This window comes from Megalobrama amblycephala, linkage group LG19 (assembly GCF_018812025.1).
Source record: "Megalobrama amblycephala isolate DHTTF-2021 linkage group LG19, ASM1881202v1, whole genome shotgun sequence".
NCBI lineage: Eukaryota > Metazoa > Chordata > Actinopteri > Cypriniformes > Xenocyprididae > Megalobrama > Megalobrama amblycephala.
In genome coordinates this window covers 21,286,630-21,311,817 of record NC_063062.1, presented here as the reverse complement: position 1 = coordinate 21,311,817, position 25,188 = coordinate 21,286,630, and the positions used below count along the sequence as shown (strand labels likewise).

Here is a 25,188-nt window from a genome sequence, read left to right as displayed (position 1 = left end):
TATTCACTATAGTTTAAAAAAATGGTAATAAAATATGACAAGATCTCAGAGTTAAAATGTGTCAGAAAAACATGTTCAGGTCAAAGTGTCAGAATAATTTTTGGCTCCAAATTTTTTATCAATTTTACTGGTAGTCCACTGTATGAAGAATTTTGGGGTATAATATGTCAGTTTACTTTATTTTTTATACAGATAAAACAAAACATAACTCAGTGGACCTGCAGTGAGGTAATTGGATATGATATGTCATGATGTGAGATGCCCTGTGCCAAATTTAGACTGCATTAACAGCAGTGTGCTTGTTAGTTTGTTTGTGTGTGTGTGCGCACCTGGGCACGGATATGTCTCCCCTGGCTGTTTTCTTCGGGTTACAGCGCAGTGAAACCACTGCATTTCTGCCTTTCTGACATGAGGTTGTGACCTGTGGAGATCTTTACAAATAAAAGACCCCATTAAACACATAGTGGATGACAGAGGGAAAAGAACAAACCACACACCTTATTACAAAACCCCTAAAACTTAAACCCTAGACAACCATCTGCGAGAGGATCTTTAAGAGGCACTTTAGGTTTGATGACGTAACTGCCTGTACCGATAGAAGAAGTGGACGTCTGGGATTCTCTCGGATGGAGATGGAAAGAGTTCTGGTCTGGCGGTTATTCCGTTAAGTGATTTCTCCACTGTGGCTCCTGTGGCGCAAACAAACACACACAACCTGTCTTAGAGGACACATGGGGGTGACAGCACAGCAGGAAGTGCTCAGTAAGTAGTAATACCTTTAAATTAGAGTAATTAATCATATTTATCACTAAACAAAAAGCCTGTTTTAGATACGCTGAGTTTTATACCCGAGTATGTGAATTAAAAAACATATGACAAGCACTATGTAGAATTATTCTAAAGCAACAGAAATCTACAACATTTTATTAGCTGGTGCTTATCTAATATTATCGGTTATGAAAAGTAGATATTCAAAGTGTCAGGACTTTATGATTTTTTTAATGAAAAAATTGGTTCACTTTTGAATTGTACAAAGAACATATAACAATATCCAAGGCTTTTATATAAAAACTTTATTCCATGTAGGTGCTGATAACTCTTCACGGAAAGGTTAAAAACATATATGGACGCATTAGTTTCAATTTAATTTAATAATAATAATTATATTATATTATATTATATTATATTATATTATATTATATTATATTATATTATATTATATTATATTATATTATATTATATTATATTATTGTCAAACAGCAATGGTCAGACACCAGCAAACACAGTAATGGAGAGCAGACACAGTCGTGGTCGATAAACAGGCAGTAGATCAGGGCAGGCAGAGAACAATCACAGACCAAATAGTCCAAAAGGCAGGCGGTGGAGAATCATAAACGGGGAACAAACTGGGTCACAACAGGCAGGCAATACAGGAATAAATGCTCAGAAATGCAAACCGTAGTAATACAAGACCTTGCAAAGAGGAATGATGAGGAGACAGCTTATATAGGCCAGCGAATGAGCTGCAGCTGAGCAAAGTAATCACGGGGCTGATGGGAAATGTAGTGTGTTTGAGTAAGAGTCAATATTCGGGTGAGTGAGCCCTCTGATGGCCAGAGGAGGGAATCACGGAGTTCGTCTCTGTGACAATAATATAATATAATATAATATAATATAATATAATATAATATAATATAATATAATAAGTAATTACAAAAATAATTGTATTAAAATAATGATATAAAATAAAATTGTTTCCTGACAGGAGTGTAACAGGATTTTTTTTTTTTTGCACAATTATCCTTTCATAATATAATCATAGGTGTATAATGCATTCAGATAGTAGAAGCCTAAATTAAATCAATGCAAGAAGATGTTTTATAGTTGCCACAGTCCCCTAACAGTCTTCTCATTACCGTTAGCAGCTCTGACAATGTGTTTTGCTTGTAAGTGATATTACTGAGCTTTGGTGATTAAACTGCAAATGACTTTACTTTAGTTAAAAGTCCCATCGGGATTTAATTTATAATTAAATGAACCATTAAGGATGCTTTTCTCCATTATTTACTGATAATGGAAAGTCTGTTAAACAAATTTTAGCAGCCCTATTGGTAAGTACTTCAAATGAATGAAATATGGACATGTACGTCTCATCTGCTACACTATCAAGAAGTCATAAAGAAAAAGAAAAATTAGCTTGAAAATTGAAATTATGGAATTTTTTCTCTCACCCTGAAAAGTGTCGGCCAGGCTAATGGATTGAGAGGAAAGGGCTGTTCGTAAGCCCCGGCCTTCTGAAGGAATAATCGTTGACTGACAGAGAAAAGCCTCGACTGAACTGCCCAGCTGACCACCTTCAGCGTGCTCATTGGGCAGGTCTGTGACATTATCTCTGCAGACCGCAGCCTTGTGACCCTGACAAAAGACAGATGATGGAATAAATAATATTCTGTGATGTCATTTCTGCTCATTTCAGGAGTGTGTATTGTACCTCAGCTCCACACAGGCTGATATTGAAGAGGTGGTAGTACTTTGTGCCTTTCGCAGTGAAGCTGGGCCCGTTCATGATGGACCCAGCGGACGTCAGAGCACTGAAGTCATACCGAAGAGTCCGATTCTGGTCAGTGTATGTGAACGAACAGTCGCTGAAACACACACTGTGCTCCTATGATTTAAACATCCAAGAGAGGACGGTCACACACTTAGTAGATATTATTACTATTCACAAAACACTTTTAAAAATGCCTATTCTTTAACCAGTAAGCAATTGCAATGAAGAACACATAACATATTTATTTTTTGGAAATAAAATTAAATTAAAAAATTGTTTGATAAATGTATTTAAATGGAAATATCCTGACAATTTAATTAAATAAACGATCAATTTAAATTATTTTAAACAAATTTGTTTAAAGTGTTACCAAATGCATATATAAGGAGAAAACATTAATTAAAATAGAATAATTAAATTTAATTTAAAAAGAAAGGAAAAACTGAAATACCTTGTTGCTTTTGCTACCCGGCCCACACGGTTGGCACGTTTCTTTGCCATAGATGTGGTGCCCAGACAGGACAGTGTTGGGAGGGCACTCTTGGCACAGGTTGGTCTCTTTATCAATGTAGTGTCCAGCTGGACACGGCACACAGGAGGAGCCGGCTTTCTGAGACTGCAGGGCACAGGCACGGCACGCTGATGCCACCCCGTCCATGGCATTGGTGACAGTCACAGAGTAAATCTTCACCATGTCATTTACATACTGACGCACCTGATGGACAGTGACATCGACCATTATAACTATTGTCATTCCATAAACATGTTTTTTTAATCACTCTGTGCATATGCATTTGTACTGACATCACTAGCCTGACTGGTGCGTTGGAAAGCCCAGGTAAACGCAACAGAAGAGTTTTCAGTCATGATGTGTGTGTAACTCTGTTTGGTTTTACTCCCATCCCATGATTCAACTACATTTGTGCTTCTTCTGTTCACGTCCTGGAACAACAACAAAAACATGATCAATTACTACAATTTGAACCTAAACCTAATTTTACATATTTATAATTTACAATTTTACCTATTTATTTTGGCAGAAAGGGTTAAAATGGGGGTAAAAATTTCAATTTTATGCTATTAAGCTTTTTGTAGCTTTCCTTGTGACAGTCTTTCATTTCCATGCATATTTTACTTATTTATTTTGGCAGAAAGGGTTATTGTGAGAGGGAAAAAAATACAATTATATGTTTTTGCAAGCTTTCCTTGTTTGATTTCATATTTTTATTATTATTATTTTGACAGAAAGCATTAATGTGAGGGGAAAGTACAATGTTGTTATGAAATTAAGCTTTTTGTAATCTTTCCTTGTTTTTTTGTTGTTTTTTAGTATATTTTACTTATTTTGGCAGAAAGGGTTAATGTGAGTGGGGGGAAAAATACTATTTTGTTATGGTATTAAGCTTTGTAAGCTTTACTTGTGAGTCTAACTTTCATTTTCATGCACATTTTACTTATTTATTTTGGCAGAAAGGGTTATTGTGAGAGGGAAAAAAATACAATTATATGTTTTTGCAAGCTTTCCTTGTTTGATTTCATATTTTTATTATTATTATTTTGACAGAAAGCATTAATGTGAGGGGAAAGTACAATGTTGTTATGAAATTAAGCTTTTTGTAATCTTTCCTTGTTTTTTTTTAGTATATTTTACTTATTTTGGCAGAAAAGGTTAATGTGAAGGGGAATACCATTTTGTTTTGGGATTAAGCTTTTTGTTAGCCTTCTTTTTGACAGTCCAACTTTCATTTTTATGTATATTTTTCTTATTTATTTTGGCAGAAAGGGTTTATGTAGGGCGAGAAATACAATTTTGTTATGGAATTAAGCTTTTTGTAAGCCGTTTTTGTGAGTCTAACTTTCGTTTTCATGTATATTTTACATATTTTGGCAGAGAGGGTTAATGTGAGGGGGGAAGAATACAATTATCTGTTTTTGCAAGTTTCCCTTGTGAGTCTAACTTTCATTTTTATGTATTTTTTACTCATTTTGGTGGATAGGGTTAATGTGGGGGGGGGGGGTACAGTTTTGTTATGGAATTATGCTTTTTGTAAGCATTCCTTGTGGCAGTCTAACTTTCATTTTTATGTATATTTTACTTATTTTGGCAGAAAGGGTTAATGTGAGTGGAGGAAAAAATACAATTTTGTTATGGTATTAAGCTTTGTAAGCTTTACTTGTGAGCCTAACTTTCATTTTCATGTATATTTTACTTATTTTGGCAGAAAGGGTTAATGTAGGGGATACAATGTTGTAATGAAAAAAAATTAACAAAAATTTGTAACAAAAATTAAGTTTTTTGTAATCTTTCCTTGTCACAGTAACTTAAAAAAAATGTTTTAGTATATTTTACTTATTTTGGCAGAAAGGGTTAATGCGGGGGGGGAGATACAAATTTGTTTTGGTATTAAGCTTTGTAAGTTTCCTTGTGAGTCTAACTTTCATTTTTATGTATATTTTTCTTATTTATTTTGGCAGAAAGGGTTAATGTAGGGCGAGAAATACAATTTTGTTATGGTATTAAGCTTTGTAAGCTTTACTTGTGAGCCTAACTTTCATTTTCATGTATATTTTTCTTATTTTGACAGAAAGGGTTAATGTGAGGGGGGAAGAATACAATTATCTGTTTTTGCAAGGTTTCCTTGTGTGTCTAACTTTCATGTTTATGTATTTTTTACTCATTTTGGTGGAAAGGGTTAATGTGGGGGGGGGTACAGTTTTGTTATGGAATTATGCTTTTTGTAAGCATTCCTTGTGGCAGTCTAACTTTCATTTTTATGTATATTTTACTTATTTTGGCAGAAAGGGTTAATGTGAGTGGGGGGAAAAAATTAAATTTTGTTATGTATTAAGCTTTGTAAGCTTTACTTGTGAGTAACTTTCATTTTCATGTATATTTAACTTATTTTGGCAGAAAGGGTTGATGTGAGGGAGGGAAATACAATGATATGTTTTTGCAAGTTTTCCTTGTGACAGTCTAACTTTCATTTTTATGTTTTTTTTTGGGTTTTTTTTACTTATTTTGGCAGAAAGGGTTAATGTAGGGGGATACAATGTTGTAATGAAAAAAAATTAACAACAATTTGTAACAAAAATTAAGTTTTTTGTAATCTTTCCTTGTCACAGTAACTTAAAAAAATGTTTTAGTATATTTTACTTATTTTGGCAGAAAGGGTTAATGCGGGGGGGATACAAATTTGTTTTGGTATTAAGCTTTGTAAGCTTTCCTTGTGAGTCTAACTTTCATTTTCATGCACATTTTACTTATTTATTTTGGCAGAAAGGGTTAATGTGAGAGGGAAAAAATACAATTATATGTTTTTGCAAGCTTTCCTTGTTTGATTTCATTTTTTTATTATTATTATTATTTTGGCAGAAAGCATTAATGTGAGGGGTAAATACAATGTTGTTATGAAATTAAGCTTTTTGTAATCTTTCCTTGTTTTTTTGTTGTTTTTTTAGTATATTTTACTTATTTTGGCAGAAAAGGTTAATGTGAAGGGGAATACCATTTTGTTTTGGGATTAAGCTTTTTGTTAGCTTTCCTTTTGACAGTCCAACTTTCATTTTTATGTATATTTTTCTTATTTATTTTGGCAGAATGGGTTTATGTAGGGCGAGAAATACAATTTTGTTATGGAATTAAGCTTTTTGTAAGCCGTTTTTGTGAGTCTAACTTTCGTTTTCATGTATATTTTACATATTTTGGCAGAAAGGGTTAATGTGAGGGGGGAAAAATACAATTATCTGTTTTTGCAAGTTTTCCTTGTGAGTCTAACTTTCATTTTTATGTATTTTTTACTCATTTTGGTGGAAAGGGTTAATGTGTGTGTGGGGGGTGCAGTTTTGTTATGGAATTATGCTTTTTGTAAGCATTCCTTGTGGCAGTCTTTCATTTTTATGTATATTTTACTTATTTTGGCAGAAAGGGTTAATGTGAGTGGGGGGAAAAAATACAATTTTGTTATGGTATTAAGCTTTGTAAGCTTTACTTGTGAGCCTAACTTTCATTTTCATGTATATTTTTCTTATTTTGGCAGAAAGGGTTAATGTGAGGGGGGAATACAATTATCTGTTTTTGCAAGTTTTCCTTGTGAGTCTAACTTTCATTTTTATTTTATTTTTTATTTTTTATTTTTTTACTTATTTTGGCAGAAAGGGTTAATGTAGGGGGATACAATGTTGTAATGAAAAAAAGTTTTTTGTAATCTTTCCTTGTCACAGTAACTTAAAAAAATGTTTTAGTATATTTTACTTATTTTGGCAGAAAGCTTTGTCAGCTTTCCTTATAAGTCTAACTTTCATTTTTATGTATAATTTACTTATTTTAGCAGAAAGCGTTAATGTGAGTGGAAAAAATACAATTTTGTTATGGTATTAAGCGTTTTGTAAGCTTTCCTTGTTCTATCTTGTACTGCTCTGTACTATTTCATTTATTAGCACTTCTCGTGATTATTGCCTCTTTGAGATGAATCGCTTGTTGCAATTCTCATTTGTAAGTCGTTTTAAGATTAAAAAAAAAACAACTGATAAATAAATAAAACGTAAATCATACGACTTCACCATTTCATACCAACTGTTACAAAAGGCCAGTGTGTTGACGTCAAAATTAACATTCTTTAGATGTAAAATGTTTTAAATGCACATTTAAAAGCAGGTTAAAACTGTGTCTATCAAAAAAAAGATCAAATAATCTACCATAAACAGTTTCACAAATGCATATAAACACACTTACCGTCATAAAGTAAAACTCACAGTCAGCTGAGCAGCTGGTTTCAAACTCAAAAGTGATCCGGCCGTACTCACTGCCGGATGCTCCTTGAACAGACACGGGCAACCTGATAGGAACAATAAAGACTCATTTTTACACAAAGAGCAGAGGTTATGTAAGGAAACGCATCTTGTAATACCAACTCACACAGCAGAGGGGGTGAAGTACACTGTTTAACCATGCTAATCACACAAGGTTTTAATGAGCTTTAATGAACGCAACATGCTGTGGGCGGCACTTGAATAGTGTAGCTGCGAGGAGGTGGACAAGTAGCCTACTTGAAGACTCACTTGAATCCAGGCACTCTGAGAGTTAAAATGAGATAATCATTATCCGAACGACCTGCTCCTGATTGTAAATGATCACCCGCTACTTCCCAACCTAAAAGAGACAAAAAGTAAAAGATATGAAGGTATTAATACGCACAAATGTGAAGAACATCTAGAATGTACAGAAAAGCCGATTTGTATTTATCAGTGACGCAACAGCGACATCTAGCAGCAAAAATAAGCATTACAACCATATGCTGTAACATATACCACACCATTCTTGTGTAATCTCTCACCATTCAAGCCATCACAATTGTTGTTGGCCACGTTGAAGCAGGATGTCTTCATGTTGGCAGGCAGCACGTTCCACCACTTGTACTCATAGCCGAGGACAGGTTCCGTGCCAGCTGGACAAGGCTGGCAAGCTACAGATGCCACACAATCCGTGTTTAATATCTTTTGGCTAGTTATTTAAAATTTTGTTCATGCTTTTGAAATGATCACGTTTCATACGTCCGTCTTAAGATGTTAGGATGATTTATCACCTTTGACCCCATCCGAATAAGTCCCAGGTGGGCAGGGAGAACAGGTGGCAGAGTCGTTGTTATAGAAACCGGGATTACAGGGTGGACACGGCTCACGCTGACCAGAAGGTGGCAGTGTTGCTGCACCTGCAGCAGTCTCCAAACAAATCTTAGGCTCTACCCACTTATATATGACCCGAGTCTGTGAGAGAGACAGCAGCTTTCAGTACGCATTCAATTATTTACTTGAATATTTCTATTTGTTTTATTTAATGAAAAAAACAGTTATTTTTTGTATATATTTTGTTACATAATTTTGTTAGAGCATGAGTGTACTGTATATAAAAATAAATTGCATTTATTTATTTGTTTATTTTTTCTTAATAATCGGTTACACTGATAGCTGTTTTGTGTGTGTTTGTGTGTTTACCTTTCCATCCTTGTCACAGGTGCTGTAGGTCTGGATGTAGTCTTTCTTTGTGCATGGATTTTTACTTTTGCACATGGCAGAACCTTCTGCTGTTAAAATACAGAAGAATCATATCTCACATAGACTGAATAGTTTGGAAGACAAGCCTAAAGGAATGAAAGAATGTGTGTGTATGTATATACAGTCAAACCAAAATTTATTCCGACACCTTGAACATTTCATTCATTAATATAGTTTATTCACTATAGGTTAAAAAAACAATTGGTAATAAAATATGACAAGATCTCAGAGTTAAACTGTATCAGAAAACATTAATCTTAATTATGTCAGATAACACTTAAGCAAAACATGGTCAGGTCAAAGTGTCTGAATAATTTTTGGTTCCAAATTTTTATCAATTTTACTGGTAGTCCACTGAATGAAGAATTTTTGGATATAATATGTCATAGTTTACTTAATTTTGCTATGCTCACTTACATAAATGAACTATAATGTCCTGCACCCACTAATAAAAATATATCAAAAATATCAAAAATGTCTGAATAATTTTTGGTTTGACTGTATGTATATATATATATATATATATATATATATATATATATATATATATATATATATATATATATATATATATATATATATATATATATAAAAATAAATAAATAAATAAATAAATAAAAATCTTCTATCAAACTTAAAAGGTACACAAAGTATTTTTATCCTTTTTTCCATACATTTTGATTCTTCATTTTAAACATATTCTTGCCAAATTTATGAGAAGTTTGAATAATTTGTACATAATTATTTATAGAAAAACAGCATTACCTAAACCTAATTTTATGTATATTTTACCTATTTATTTTGGCAGAAAGGGTTAATTTGAGGGTGAAAAAAAATCAATTTTACATTATTAAGATTTTTGCAAGCTTTCTTTATGACAGTCCAACTTTCATTTTTATGTATTTTTTTACTTATTTTGGCAGAGAGGGTTAAATGTAGGGAGGGAATACAATTTTGTTATGAAATATATTTATTTGTATTTATTACACGTTCAATTTATGTATTTTAGTATTTTAGTAAGTTTTTTTTTTTAATAAAACAGTAAAACTCTGACTAAAAAAGATGCCATATTTAAAAATAAGTTGATCCCTACATTAATGTTGAGCTAAATCTCAGGAATGGGTTTCAAAGAACTACACTTCCCAGAGTGCACCAGCAGCAGCAAACTGGCTGCTTATCACCAGATCAGTCATTGTCACTGATTAAGAGCACCTGTAAAAACATGGAGGTTCTCATTCATTCAGAAAAAGAAACTTCAGAGAGAAGACACTCCAAGTTCACTCAAAAGGTTCAGTCCAAAGACGCCAATGGTTGGTGAAATGTTTTGTTTAATTTCATGGTGTTTGAAATGCTGCTTAATATGTTCAATTATATTTAACTGCGGTGTAGATTGGTTAAGACACACATTGCAGCATTGACTTCATTGATTTTGTGTGAAATGAGTTTGTGCTAAAATAATTTCCAGTTTGAAAACAATTAAATGTATAAGATACAAAAGGATAGTACAAGTTAAAAATGTTACAATTCTGTTAAATGTTAAAACTTTACTAAAACATTTGGAAAATGTTTAATTAAAATGTTTAGTTAAAATGGTATCTTTTGTTTCTCTGTCTTTAAAGGTTTACAACCTAATTTACTGAATCAACTGACAAATCCAAAAAGAAAATTAAAAGTGATTGAGTTGAAAATTTGAGTTGTCCTTGTGTCCTTTGGAAGCTGAACAAGAGGAGGACTTGACAATTAATGCATATGATATTTTGTATGCACATACATGTATATTTATGCAGAGAATGAGCCATTTGAATTTTAACCAAAAATTAGAATTCTGATATTTACCGACCATCATATTATTTGAAATTCATATGAATATATACATATACATATACATACATGCATACAATTATTATTTAAATTAATGTGTTTTTAAAGTCCTACTATGAGCTCATATATCTGCATTTTCTAGAAACCAGCCTATGTGGTATTTAAATTCATGTCCAGTTTAAATCATGGTCCAGTGGTTGATCATTTTAATCAGTGGTGTGAGGATTCTTTTTTAAATATTAATGCTTCTAAAACCAAAGAGATGTCCATTGATTTTCGTAAGAAGAACTCTGTACCTGTGCTACCTGTTGTCATTAAGGGCCAACAAGTAGACGTGGTTAAACAGTATAAATATTTAGGGACTATAATTGATGACAAACTAAAATTTGAAGCAAATACTGACAGTATCAGAGGCAAAGCCCTTCAGCGTATGTATTTTTTGAGAAAACTTAGAACTTTTAATATGGATGTTTCTTTTATGAGATTGTTTTACTCTTGTTTCATTGAATCTGTCTTAAGTTTCTCAGTCATTTGCTGGTATGGTAATTTAAATGTTAGGAATCAGAGTAAGTTGATCAGTATTGTAAAAATGTGCAGTAAAATTGTTGGAGCCGATCTAAGGACCATTACCCAAATCTATGAACAGAGGGTGACAAGGAAGGGCCAGCTAGTCCTTTCTGATATTACTCATCCATTGCACACTGAATTTCAACTGCTTCCATCGGGTCGGAGATTTTAAACTCCCTCTGTGTAAAACCAACAGATACAAAAACTCCTTCATACCGGCTGCTATTATGTTTTTAAATGATTTATTATAAATATGTGTTAACCTATGTGTATTGTGCTGTTGTATGTATATGTGTGTTATCCATTGTGTATTGTGTTGCTGTATGGACATGTATGTATACTGCTGACTACAAAAAGAATTGCCTTTAAGGACAATAAAGATAAAAGACAAGAAAGATAAATGTGTGTATGCACTTACAGGCGTAATGTGTTTTTGTGTTGCAAGGGGTGCAGGAGCTGGCCCCTCGGCCAGAGTATGTGTCCCGTGGACAGGGCTCACAGGAGGAGGAACCCGGGGTGCGACTGAAAGTCCCAGGCTTACATGGAAAACACTCTGATGTGTACGCCACCCCTGAGAGAGAAAAATGACATCACTTTCAATGCGGAACAATTTTCATATTGTAAGGGAAGAGAATGCACATCCTTGTAGCACATCCTCACCTTCTATCTGTATGTTCTTCAGGAGTACCGGTTTGGCTGCTTTAGAGCCGAGTGTGACTCTACTAGTTCTCCAGTACAGGATATTAGTGCCAGAATTCAGATTAACCTGATCATATGAGAAAGATATCACATATTACTCTTGTACAGTAAAGATAACTTAAAGGTGCGATATGTAATATTTTCTGTCTGTTAGAGGTCGCTAGAGGCCTATTCAAAACAAAGGCGTAGCTTAATGATGCCAAGTTTGAGCACGGAATCTTGGGACATGTGGTCTTTACCCCACAGCCAGTGCAAAAGAATCGGGATAGGGCTCGGGAAGAAATCATGTTCATGGATGCGATTATTAACGTTATTGTAGTATGAAGCAGAGCAGGACCAGGTGTTGTGGGAGCTGAACGAGGCCGCTGGAGCGATTGCACAACACACGAGCAGCAAAAACTCTTACATATTGCACCTTTAATTGAGTTGTTTTGGAGCATTGATAAACAGAATTGCAAACAGAAAATGACTACTGTATGTGCAATAACAACCTTTTTTAAGAAATTAATACTTTTAAAAAAGAATGCATTAAATCAATCAAAAGTGACAGTAAAGACATTTATAATGTTACAAAAGATTAGATTTCATATAAATGCTGCTCTTTTGAACTTTCTATTCATCAAAGAATCCTGAAAAAATTCATTACAGTTTTGACAAAAATATTATATTGGTAATAACAAATATTTCTTGAGGAACTAATCATCATATTAGAATGATTTCTGAAGGATCATGTGACACTGAAGACTGGAGTAATGATGCTGAAAATTCAGCTTTGCCATCATAAGAATAAATTACATTTTTGATCAAATAAATGCAGCCTTGGTGAACATGAGACTTTCATAAAACATAAAAAAAAAAAAAAAAAAAAATCTCAAATAATCTCAAACATTTGAACAGTAGTGTGTGTATATATATAAATGTATGAGTTTTTGACTTACACTATGTGTGCCCCACTCTCCATGACTAGTCAGTTTGATCCATTTTTTATTTGAATCCTGGTCCATCTCTTGACACTGGTCGTTCTGAATCTGTCCAAAAACATTTGGATTTGGACAATACAGAATAGCTGCTTTTGATGTCTTAAAATATCTTACAAACAAACGTGTGTCTTCACAGTATTAATGGAATCCAAACTTACAAAGAATTCAAAGAATATGCTGTTATCCACATACTGGTAGTCAAAGGACACGGACCCCGGCTTCTTTAAGTGTACAGTGTAGATCAGAGACACAGTACACTCATCCCTGTTGGACTCTAGATACGAGCCCTGAACAACCCACTTTGCACTAAAAGCACACAAATACACAACAAGGCACACACACTGTGGTGATTATAGCCTTCAGTTGCATAACAGGATAAAAATAAATGATTGGTTTAATACTTGAATTGTTTCATGTCTCTGGAAGTGTGTGCTTGCCTGCACAAATACGTCTGTGTATCCTTTAATCCGAATGTGTGCTGATTTAATATTAAATAAATAGAATAAAGTGAAAGAGCAAAAATAAATCACTTTGATGAGAACCAAAGAAATGAGAACTTGGATTGGGAACAGTCATTGCAAGACATATCTGACTGGCTATCAGTAAATCTGAATCTGATATGCACTTCCTACATTATGTATGTGCATTAAGATTTTAGTATTACTCTATGTAGTGCTGCACCAGTGAAGAGAATGCATTCTCAATACCTTTTAAACACACCAAATACAGAAAGCAAAAATTAAACAATAAAAAAAAAAGCACTTCAATATGTCCCACCCTGACTTTCCGTTTCAATAGAAAATATATCAAAACAAGGCTTCTCCAAAGTAACTCACCTGCTGCAGGTGGATGCATCCTGTTGGTTGGGTGAGTTATCAGGGGAGGTTGCTAGGCTGCTGAATCCAGGAGGGATGTCATCCCACTCATCAAAACGTAGGCCACTGCCCAGGGAGTAAGTGCCAGCCGCACACTGTGTGCATTCCTGAGCAGACATCTCCAGAAACTCCCCCGCCTTGCACGAGAATGCTGACAGACAAGGATGTAAACAAATGCACAATGCACTTTAATGATATACCATTGGAAAATGTATTGACAAGATCGATCACTAATCAAAATATTTGGTGGGGCAAATGTACCATGGTAATTGCTTTAAATAGGCCATAAATGTATCTAATATCCAGACCACTGATGTACACAAATAAAACATAAAACAAAACAAAACAAATAAATAAGTAAATACATTTTGCTTGTTTTATGTCCCTGGCAGATTCTTTGGTTATTTAAAGGGGTGATGAACTGAGAAATAAAATTTTCCTTGAGATTTTGACATATAAGAGGTCATCATACTATAAGAATATCCTGTAAGTTTCAGAGCTGAAAACTTCCTTGTTAGTCCAATAGAAGCTTTTATTGACACCAGCCCCAGTAAATGACAGGATTTACAAAGTGGGGATCTATGACATCAAAGGACAGCAAGCACCACCTCCGCAGAAGAGGATCAACGCCTACTTCATCACTGCCTGTTTAGCCCCGCCCACCAATTCACGCATGACATGCAAAAAGTAGTCTTAGTAACATAGGCCTGTGTGGTGCTAAACCGGATCGAGCTACCAAGCAATAAACATGCCGTTGAGGATTACAAAATATTGTGCAGTGCCTGGACTCGACAGTAATGCAACATGTAAGTAACTGTGTTAATTCTAATGCCTGATCTGATCTCGTGTCATGATTCATGTAACAGTCAGATGTTCTTTGTCTGTGTGTCAGTAATCAAACCCGTGACTAAACGTCAACTTGAGTTGTTTCTCTTAGTAGGATGAAAATAATCAGCATACTAACATTATAAGCGCACCCCAGGAAACATTATAAAACAATAAAACAATGCAGTTCATGACTAGACTGGGTAAACCCAGCCTGATCTGCCGGCGATTTGATTTCGCCCGGCAACTCAGTCTGGAAACCAGTACATTCATTTCTGCTGCATCCATTACACTTTTGCGGGAACCAATCACAGACTGGCTTATCCACCTTGCTCGCTATTGGCGGGTATAGAGCTCTTTCTATGGCTCTGGGCGGGTATAACATGATGACGTCTCTCGCACGACCATCAATCCAATTCCTTTTAACCTCTCAATGATGCTAAATGATTTCTTTAGTTTAGCAAACAAATCGCTCGACTGGGTGTAAATACCACTCACTTTCATGTTTTTTTGCACAACCTGCAAAAATCGCTCGATGCCATTGCTGCTTCTGCAAACCGCTGATCAATGCTACAAACCAATACAAACTAAGCCTGTCTGGAGTTTTCGCATCGCTCTGCAAAAGTACGTCACCCGGATTGTTTATCTGATTGGTTGAAGGACTATCCAATTGCGTGAATAATGCTCGTTGATCACGCCTTTTGTGCAGTAGGAAATACATAGCAAACTCCCCAGACCAATGTTCAATTTTAAATTGAGCTTGGTCTGGTGATGCCATTTTTGTTTGACTATTTTAAAACAAGCAAACTAAATAAATAAATAAATAAATAAACAAATAAACAAAAATATTGAAAATAACCAAATTAATTCATTAAAGATAACCAAAAGTAAATGCATGTAATAAATAAATAAATAAATAAATAAAAGCAAGAAATTAACAAAAATAAATATATTCTAAATAAATAAATAATAAATAAAAAGTTAATACCATACCATGTTTTTTGGTCATTTAAATAAATATACAAATCAAACATTTTTTGCCATCTTCTTTAACTTTTTTAAAGGAACAGATAAACAAAACAAAACAAACTAATAAATTAATAAAAAAATAAACAAACTGATAAAATAAATAGTTTTAACACATCGCAGCATCTCTTGCTATTTATATAATTAAACAATAAATAAATAAAAACAAAAATATTTAAATAAATAAATAATATTCCTCTGAAAAATCAACTGATATATCAGTTGCGTATGTGCTCATATGAAGTTGCATATCAACTGCAGAGTGATTATCAATTTTAAAATAAAAAATCTGTTGCAGACAATATTCATTTCCATAATGATATGCATTTCCAACTGAGAAAGAATATTCAGCAAGAAATAACGTAATGGGTGGGACTCGTTTTGTTTACACAGGAGAAACTTGTGAAAATTGTTATTTTTTCTCGCCTGTGTACCATTGGTTATGTAAGAAGAAAGAAACGTCACTTCAGAGGCAGAGAATGTTTTGATGAATATATGAATAATGTGCACAATTAGACCACGGACATTTATTAATAAAGTAAAAAAAAGGGTCAATTTGATTTCAGAATGCCTTTAGCTGCTTTCTTCCAAATTACACATGACTAAAATAGAATACATTGCCCAAGGACTCTGTGAGGTTTTGGGAATCATTATTCAGGGGCCAATGAACATATTCTGTCCAAGAGGAAATTCCTCTGTACTGATAAGGGGTGACAAAAATGTAGTTTAAACACACACTCTTGCCATTCAAAATGCACTGAATCCCATTAGTGCACACATTCATGGATGAACATCCATATAAACAAACAATGTCCATTTCCTAAAGACCCCTCTCAGTTAAAACCCTCCCATAAATTAAACTTCCTCTCCGAGTAACACACTATGTGAACCTACTGCATTCAGTGCCCTGCACAGGGTCTGGCAGTCCTGTACACTCTCCTGGATTCAGAGGAATGGCCACTCTCCATCTGGACCCGGTGCTGTCACACTCCGTGTACTGAAAGTAGTAGTCCGTCTGTAAAAACAAACAACACGTCTATATTTAACAAGGATCCTGACGATGCTTGCGTTTGTGGGTGTGGATGTGTGAAGTTTGACTGTAAAAGAGTAAAGCACATGGATGCTTGAGTATTGTGTGGACTTAATGCTGAGGTTATTAAAAACAGGTCGTAACAGGACTCTAACAAACGCATGAGTCATCTGTCCTGAGTCTGCTGTGGACGCACCCTTTCCTCTCCAGAAATCAGCATTACTGGCATTTAACTCATGAATTAATATTTTAAGTGAAGGAATCAGTGTTTTCAAAGAAATGTTTTAAGTGAACATATTCTTGTTCACATCTACAGTATGCAGTGACTTACAAAACAAGTATTTGGGTGAAGACTGTGACGGAGCTTTTCATTGGTTGGAAAGACTGTCTGAATTAGACTCAAACAACATTAGAGAGACATTCTTGTTCATGAACGAACTGAATAAACTGCAACATCTCATTGCTCGTTAACGGACTGAATGATTTGGAACATCACGTTCATGAACAAACTGGGACAATATATTGCTCCTGAATAAACTGGATAAACTGTGACTTCTCATTTCTGAAGAAATTGAACAAACCGGGATGTTTGTGAACGAACTAGGACATATCTCATTGGTGAAAGAAATGAACTGAACAAAATGGGATGACATTTTAATGAACATGTTTTGCAACTGCAACTTCTGGCCCCAGAACAGACTGCGACTTCTGGCCCCGAACAAACTGCGACTTCTGGCCCCCGAACGGACTGCGACTTCTGGCCCCAAACGGACTGCGACTTCTGGCCCCAAACGGACTGCGACTTCTGGCCCCAAACGGACTGCGACTTCTGGCCCCAAACGGACTGCGACTTCTGGCCCCTGAAACGACTGCGACGTCTGACTCCTGAACGGACTGTGACTTCTGCTGCGACGTCTGGCCCCGGAACGGACTGCGACTTCTGGCCCCGGAACGGACTGCGACTTCTGGCCCCGGAACGGACTGCGACTTCTGGCCCCGGAACGGACTGCGACTTCTGGCCCCGGAACGGACTGCGACTTCTGGCCCCGGAACGGACTGCGACTTCTGGCCCCGGAACGGACTGCGACTTCTGGCCCCGGAACGGACTGCGACTTCTGGCCCCGGAACGGACTGCGACTTCTGGCCCCGGAACGGACTGCGACTTCTGGCCCCGGAACGGACTGCGACTTCTGGCCCCGGAACGGACTGCGACTTCTGGCCCCCGAAAGGACTGCGATGTCTGACTCCTGAACGGACTGTGACTTCTGCTGCGACGTCTGGCCCCCGAACGGACTGCAACTTCTGCTGCGACGTCTGGCCCCCGAACGGACTGCGACTTCTGCTTGGACGTCTGGCCCCCGAACGGACTGTGGCGTCTGGCCCCCGAACGGACTGCGGCGTATGGCCCCCGAATGGACTGCGGCGTATGGCCCCGAACGGACTGCGACGTATGACCCCCGAACGGACTGCGACGTATGGCCCCCGAACGGACTGCGACTTCTGGCCCCGGAATGGACTGCGACTTCTGGCCCCCGAACGGACTGCGACTTCTGGCCCCGGAATGGACTGCGACTTCTGGCCCCGAACGGACTGCGACTTCTGGCCCCGAACGGACTGCGACTTCTGGCCCCGAACGGACTGCGACTTCTGGCCCCGAACGGACTGCGACTTCTGGCCCCGAACGGACTGCGACTTCTGGCCCCCAAAAGGACTGCGACGTCTGACTCCTGAACGGACTGCGACTTCTGCTGCGACGTCTGGCCCCCGAACGGACTGCGAGTTCTGCTGGGACGTCTGGCCCCCGAACGGACAGTGGCGTATGGCCCCTGAATGGACTGCGACGTATGGCCCCCGAACGGACTGCAACTTCTGGCCCCGGAATGGACTGCGACTTCTGGCCCGAACGGACTGCGACTTCTGGCCCCGAACGGACTGCGACTTCTGGCCCCGAACGGACTGCGACTTCTGGCCCCGAACGGACTGCGACTTCTGGCCCCGAACGGACTGCGACTTCTGGCCCCCAAAAGGACTGCGACGTCTGACTCCTGAACTGACTGCGACTTCTGCTGGGACGTCTGGCCCCCGAACGGACTGCGAGTTCTGCTGGGACGTCTGGCCCCCGAACGGACAGTGGCGTATGGCCCCCGAATGGACTGCGACGTATGGCCCCGAACGGACTGCGACGTATGGCCCCCGAACGGACTGCGACTTCTGCTGGGACGTCTGGCCCTCGAACGGACTGCGACTTCTGCTGGGACGTCTGGCCCCCGAACGGACAGTGGCGTATGGCCCCCGAATGGACTGCGACGTATGGCCCCGAACGGACTGCGACGTATGGCCCCCGAACGGACTGCGACTTCTGCTGGGACGTATGGCCCCCGAATGGACTGCGACGTATGGCCCCAAAGGGACTGCAACATCTGGCTCCCTAATGGACTATGACTTCTGGCCCCCGAACTAACTGCGACATCTGGCTCCCTAACGAACAGCGACTTCTTGCTCATGAACAAATTGAACAAACTTGGACATTGTGTCTGGGACATACAGTATTTGTGTTTGTGAATGATTTGGGACATATTTTGTTTGGGAATTATTTAAACAAACTTGGACAAAACTCATTCCTGAATGAGCAGGGATATTTCATTCTTTCTAATAGATTTGTAGGCACACAAACTGTAAGTGATTAGAGATTGAATGACTTATAATACACAAAAAGACACACACACAACCACATAATTGGCAGAAAAAGTCAGTGAACAAATCTGAACAACTCTTTTAGTAAACATATTCAAAACTGGGATGAATCAAAATGCCACTAATCAGTATTTTACAGTAAGAACTAATGGGTTTGAAGGAAAACAAGAAAGGTGAAGTTAATTTTTTTGTCTTGAATCTCAGCTTAAACAAACTATAGTAGGCTATAAATAAGCTATTTGTAGATTAATGAACCCAAAAATATAAACCCTTCATCTCCATGAGCTAAGGTGACAATTATAACAGAAAATGCACATTAATAAACTGATTTATTGTTTCTGATAAGAAGGAACCATTTTGCTCAGCCAAACCGCTGAATCATTTCTTTACCACCACATTCCTGCGGGTCCTCCAGCACTTATCGAGTGATTGGGAAGGAAAGGCTGCCATCAGGAGGAAGCTGATAATAAAACCCAGAATGCCCTGCGGGTCAACATACGGCAGTGCATACACGGCTGAAAACAGGATCTAGTCTCAGATATTATACGTATTACCATACCAAAACCTAGTACAAGCTTCATGCCTGAAATCAGCCTATAGTGCAAATCCACATGACAGTGAAATACCATATTATTAATCATAATCATAAAAAAGCTGTGCTTTCACTTTACTTTAATCCCTCCCTATTCTAGCTTATGCTACTCTAAGCAATGTATTATGAGCACTTCTTGTGTTTATTTGTCTCTTTATGATGAATTGCTTGCTGTATTCCTCATTTGTAAGTTGCTTTGGATAAAAGCATCTGCAAAATGAATAAACGTAAATTAATGTGCGACTGATGATGATAATGATGAAAATTACATGTCAATAAAAGCCTAAATTAAATCTTTTTATCATATAAAGCGATCAATTCTCTTCAGAAAATTTGGACTAAACCACTCAATTCATATGGATTAGTTTTACGATCTCGTTATGAATTTTTTGAAGCGTCGCGTAGCTGGAGGGACAGAAAAATCTCAGATTTCATCAAAAATATCTTGATTTGTGTTCCAAAGATGAACGAAAGTCTTACAGGTTTGGAACGACATGAGGGTGAGTAACTAATAACAGAATTTTCATTTTTGGGTGAACTAACCCAATCTTGCCTAGTGAGGAATCAAATGTGCATGTCAAACCCCACACTTCCCAATGTATGTATTTCCCTATAAGCAATAAAGTATGTTATGGAATAACAGCTTATATAAATTATATGATAGAACTTGCCTTATATGCTTATTCAAGGTGGGTTTTAGGGTTTACATACATGTTTAATGAGTCTTTGAGGGAACCGTGTACTCAAACATCTCATTTTTATAAATGCATAAGCTAAACAGGCCCAATTCTGCTATTTATTTTGTATCCATAGAAAAGCACTGCAGTCAATTTTTTGGTTTATGGGACACATAATGATTTTAACAGTCACAGTTTTTCCATGCACAAAGGCCAGAGGAGGTGTTGAGCTCTCAGTGAAAGCAGTTTGATGGAGGCTATTCTTAGCACCATATCACCAGGCTCTTGAGATGGGCACGCAGGGCTGACCATCTTTGTGAAAAGCGCCGCTTAGCACTCCACTGGAACCTTAACCATCCATCAGCATAATGTTAGGGATATATACCCTAGCTGGATTCTAACACATTATTTCAAAGATTTAAAATGGGATGCCCATTCCAAATAGCAATCTGACACCAATCAATACACCCAGACAAAAAGCATATCAGCTTCTTAATCAATAATTAAGCTGAAAAGCTCAAGAAAACATACATTATAAAATCAAACACACAAAATACATAAGAATAAACTGATATTTAAAATTATTCGGAGCATAAATTATTCTGAAAACCTATACAAAAATGTATAACAATACAGACTTACAGAAAGAAAACAACATTAAAAGCAATTCAACATTGATGAAACCAACAGTGAAGATTCAACTTAAAATATCAAAAAAAAAAAGCAAGTGCATCACTGCTTCCTAAAAGTAAAACTGCCTCAAATATCTAATCTGAAGGAACTTCAAAAGCCCTTTCTCTCATGACAGGGTTATGAAAGGAACCATTCCAAGCACTTCTAAAGACATGTAAAGCTCTGACAGCGTGACTTTCACATGATAAAGCAAAAATCCATAAATTGAAATCGAATTAAACTACTACCACTAAATGTTTCTTAACCAATTTTCCCTTATTCATACATATGTAAACAAAACAGCCTAGTTCTCATTGGTTACTGCTATTCAATGTGTGTGTATGTATCTGACGCACCTGTTACTTTGTGTGACAACCTATAGAACATCTTGCTGCACATGTCAGTAGAGAGACTGGTCCCAAAAGTACAAATAAATGTTGGCCAAACAACCACGGATGCTTTAAAATCCCACAGACGAGCAAAAACGGATACATGAACTGGACGCATGGATCAAACGCAGTGAACGCCGGTAAGTATTGCAAAAACATCAGCAAGAATGATCTCTCACCTCTTTACACTGACGCAGGTGAGCGGCAGACGCCGTGGACGCGTTCGGGATGAAAACGCAACATATCCATGCCGTATAATAGAGTATATAACGCCTTCTGTGGCGGACGATGTTTTTCCTCGTGCACTCCATCTCTTGCTGAACGGAATAACGGGACCGTCCCATCATATCAGCTGGCGACGTCAACATAGAACGTCATCTGACGGAGCCGGTTTGAAGTCTTAGAAATGACGTCACAAATGTGTTACCCAAATTAGGCCCAAAACGAGTAGACTACTAATAGTGGGCTATATTTCTACTCAGCAGTTTTATGTAGCCTACTTTGAGGGTGACCATCAAATACATTGTATAATTCGCACATCGAATCATAAACATAGTCATAAATATAATAATAACAAATATCTGTTATAATACATTCGGATAGGCTAAATTAATGAATATTTAAAACGTTTTTATATTCACTAATAAAATAACCAAGAGTTTGCTATTGTTATTTATCTGCACACCACTAGATGGCAGTCGGTTTAAAGAAATTGAAAGAATACTAGCCTGTGTGGAATATTTGTAATTTAAAAAAATTACACCAAAAGGTGATAAATTGATGAAAACTTAAAATTAATAACTTGTCACAGCACCTAAAATATACTTTTTCTTAAACATTTAAATAATTAACTTGATTAAATCCTGATACTGAAAAAGTCCAAAAATGTCTAAATGTATGTCTAAATCAGATTATTGTATGCTAAATGTGGTTTAATGGTTCATGGTGGTTTTGCATAATCATTCAACAGTATATTGGTCTTCTTGAAAATTATTTTGCATACAGAGTAAATCCAGACTCACATCATGACTCCAACCCACAAAACATTTAACTTCCACTGTACATGTATATTATTTTATTCATGTCACGGCTCAGACCTTTTGTACCAGCATTGTTCACAGAACAAAAAAACAAAACAAAACAAAAAAAATCACAATAATTTATATAAGTAACTGTACCACAGCATTTAGCATGACTCTTGACATCAACAGAAAATAATGAACAAATATTTAGTATATAATGATTCAACTTTGGCATAAAAAAAATAGCTACATAATGTACACTGTCCAAATATATATAATAAACTGGTAGATTTGAACAAGTATCGATCTACGTACACAATGAAAACTGTGAGGCTCCTTTCTGACAGATTATTAATTTATAATAATTTTACAACTTTTGAGCTTGAGAGAATTAATACGGTGCTCAGTATGAGTGGTGTGTCTGAATCATGTCATCTTCCAACATCATGGAAGTACAGATTTGCACACAGACAGAGAAGGATAATGGGACCAATGGAATAATAAATCAGACCACGGAACTTTGGATCCAGATCACCTTGACGATACCAGAAAATCTGCAACAAACAGAGTCATTTTTATATTTTAATACATTTTATACATATTCATTTGTACTAATATATATGTACTGTATGTGTGCTGTGACATGTAGAACAGGAGAAAACAAAATCATACAAATTACATGATTTGACAAAAAGTATCAACAAATGGAAATTTAGATTCAGATTATTGAGTAAAAAAAAAGGGGGGGGGGGGGTCAAACAGTAGGCTTAACTATCAAGCAGTGAAAGATAAAGATCGTAGACAGAAAATTTATATACAAAACTTACCAGCACCAATACAGAGGAACAGATCATGATGATGCAGACCACAAAGAAGATATTTAATGGTGTCGGAGGAGGTGTAGGGAAGACGAATGAACTGATGACAGTTACCTGAAAAAGAGAAAAAAATGGGGTTCACTAGCAGTTCACAGTTAAATAGAAGTGATCAGTAGTCAATCATATTGCAAATATATGTAGGGGCAACACCATAAAAACATTTTAAAATGAATAAAAGGATCCTGAAATTCATGATGTAAGACTCAGATAGCAAAAACTACTGCAAATATACATGTATGTGTGTGTGGTTCAGGTATCCCCTACATTTCTAGAGTATAAAAACCATTATGTCTATGAAAAGTACTCATAAGTGTGCGTGTGTGTGTGTGTGTACAAAGTGAGTAAAGTAAGGACCTAGCCATACAAATGTGCGTGTATGTTTGTATCACAATACTCACTAGGACTAACAGAGATGTGAATCCACCTATAGCCAGGTTTAGAACTGTGTGCTTAAAGAAAACAAAAGTTGACATGAACAAACAGGCACTTAAGTTTTGTCAGTTTAACTATAGTTTGATTTTGCATCTTTACAAATATCCAACTTCATACTAGTGTACATACTAAATTATCCCTTTACTTCTGCTTCATAATATATCCTGTAACACCTACTCATAAGATTTTCTAGCTTGATCAAGCAAGTAAGCAATCCTTTAAAAAATAATGTTTTTTCATCGCTCCTTACACTTAAAACTAAGGAACAGCTTTGCTTTTTTGAATATAAAAAATAAAACAAGCCAACAAGGACTTTAAACAAGCAAGGCTGCTTCTCTCACCCGCGTTAAAGTCTCTCCGAACGGCGTGTTGTCTGCGCCACTGGTGCTCGTCCTGAAATCATCCATGTTGCTGGAGGGACTGAGAGGGTTTGTGGTCATGAGGAGCGGATCATTTCTGAACCCCCCAGCCTCCAGCACTCATGATCAGGCCTGAAAAGCCTTTCTCATTTCCACAGATGCATAACATTCACTCATGCCTCTGGCTGAAGCAGCACAAAGGATGTTATTTTACATATATTTTATCTTTTAATGGAATACAGGGATATATTGTTAGAGGAAATGGTCATGAGGTTATTTTGTTGGTTATGGGAAATTACCATAGACTGTAAAAAAAATAGGAAATTACATGGAAAATGTGATAGGTAACTTGCTAATCTAACATTTTTATTTAAAAGTGAAAATTGCAATTAGTATGAAATAGACAGGGCTTAGTGGCCAAGACGGTTTCTCTAATTCAATGGTTTCCAACTCGGTCCTGCAGAGTTTAGCGCCAACTTGCCTCAACCTTAGGGTTGCCAGGTTTTCACAACAAAACCCGCCCAATGGACTTTATGCACGGAGCGTTCTTTAGAATATCCGCCGCATTCATATAAGCCAGCTCGAAAACTTCCGGTGAGATGTCATTTGCTGGTATGTTGAGCATCAGTAGTGTAATATTTAGTTTATAATCAGAATATAGTCACTTAAATAGTCAGGCATAGCATTAATTTAGCTATTCAAACGTAAGACAGCATAAAAAATAAATAAATAAAGACGTAGGATAGGCTACCTCAGTGTTCCTCCTCGGCTAAATTCAATTCGACCATCAGTTTTCACACTTTTGTGTGAAAAAAAGCTTAAAAAATGTAATATTTATTGTGCACTTTAGTTAGATTAATTGAATAAAATGTGTTTTTTTTACAAGTGTGCTGAAATCATTGATCTTGCGCTGCACTGCAAGTATAGGTCTCTGCGGAACAAAAGAGGGGCGTCTCCCAATTTTGGGGTGTTTTCTAACTGAGAGAGGTGTTTATAACGATCCAACCAAAAAAGTACGGAAGCCGGGATATGCGTTTTTTTTAAAGTA

General features: G+C 36.7%; 2 protein-coding genes across 6 annotated transcripts in view; both read right to left on the bottom strand.

Annotated features, from left to right (window-relative positions):
• Positions 1-22,069, bottom strand: part of elapor2a (endosome-lysosome associated apoptosis and autophagy regulator family member 2a) — a 77,296-nt gene extending 55,227 nt beyond the window's left edge. For 2 of the 5 annotated variants that reach the window (XM_048168390.1, XM_048168391.1), the window contains exons 1-18: positions 21,629-22,069; positions 16,290-16,410; positions 13,506-13,695; positions 12,828-12,975; positions 12,628-12,717; positions 11,651-11,756; positions 11,409-11,561; positions 8,543-8,631; positions 8,134-8,314; positions 7,885-8,013; positions 7,610-7,700; positions 7,284-7,386; positions 3,356-3,493; positions 3,003-3,266; positions 2,492-2,665; positions 2,232-2,415; positions 584-689; positions 330-431 (exon numbers count right to left, since the gene is read on the bottom strand). In XM_048168390.1, coding sequence (XP_048024347.1) covers positions 330-431; positions 584-689; positions 2,232-2,415; positions 2,492-2,665; positions 3,003-3,266; positions 3,356-3,493; positions 7,284-7,386; positions 7,610-7,700; positions 7,885-8,013; positions 8,134-8,314; positions 8,543-8,631; positions 11,409-11,561; positions 11,651-11,756; positions 12,628-12,717; positions 12,828-12,975; positions 13,506-13,695; positions 16,290-16,410; positions 21,629-21,817 — 2,558 coding nt within the window. In that variant the 5' untranslated portion in view covers positions 21,818-22,069. The remainder of the gene's footprint in view (positions 1-329; positions 432-583; positions 690-2,231; positions 2,416-2,491; positions 2,666-3,002; positions 3,267-3,355; positions 3,494-7,283; positions 7,387-7,609; positions 7,701-7,884; positions 8,014-8,133; positions 8,315-8,542; positions 8,632-11,408; positions 11,562-11,650; positions 11,757-12,627; positions 12,718-12,827; positions 12,976-13,505; positions 13,696-16,289; positions 16,411-21,628) is intronic. The other 3 variants (XR_007181584.1, XM_048168388.1, XM_048168389.1) reach the window with 3 other exon arrangements.
• A 432-nt stretch (positions 22,070-22,501) lies between these two features.
• Positions 22,502-24,830, bottom strand: tmem243a (transmembrane protein 243, mitochondrial a). Its single transcript, XM_048168395.1, has 4 exons — positions 24,123-24,830; positions 23,748-23,798; positions 23,299-23,403; positions 22,502-23,025 (listed from the first exon to the last, which is right to left on the bottom strand). Exons 1-4 carry the CDS (start codon positions 24,219-24,221, stop codon positions 22,903-22,905), a joined length of 378 nt encoding a protein of 125 aa, XP_048024352.1. The 5' UTR covers positions 24,222-24,830; the 3' UTR covers positions 22,502-22,902.
• Positions 24,831-25,188: the final 358 nt, after the last annotated feature.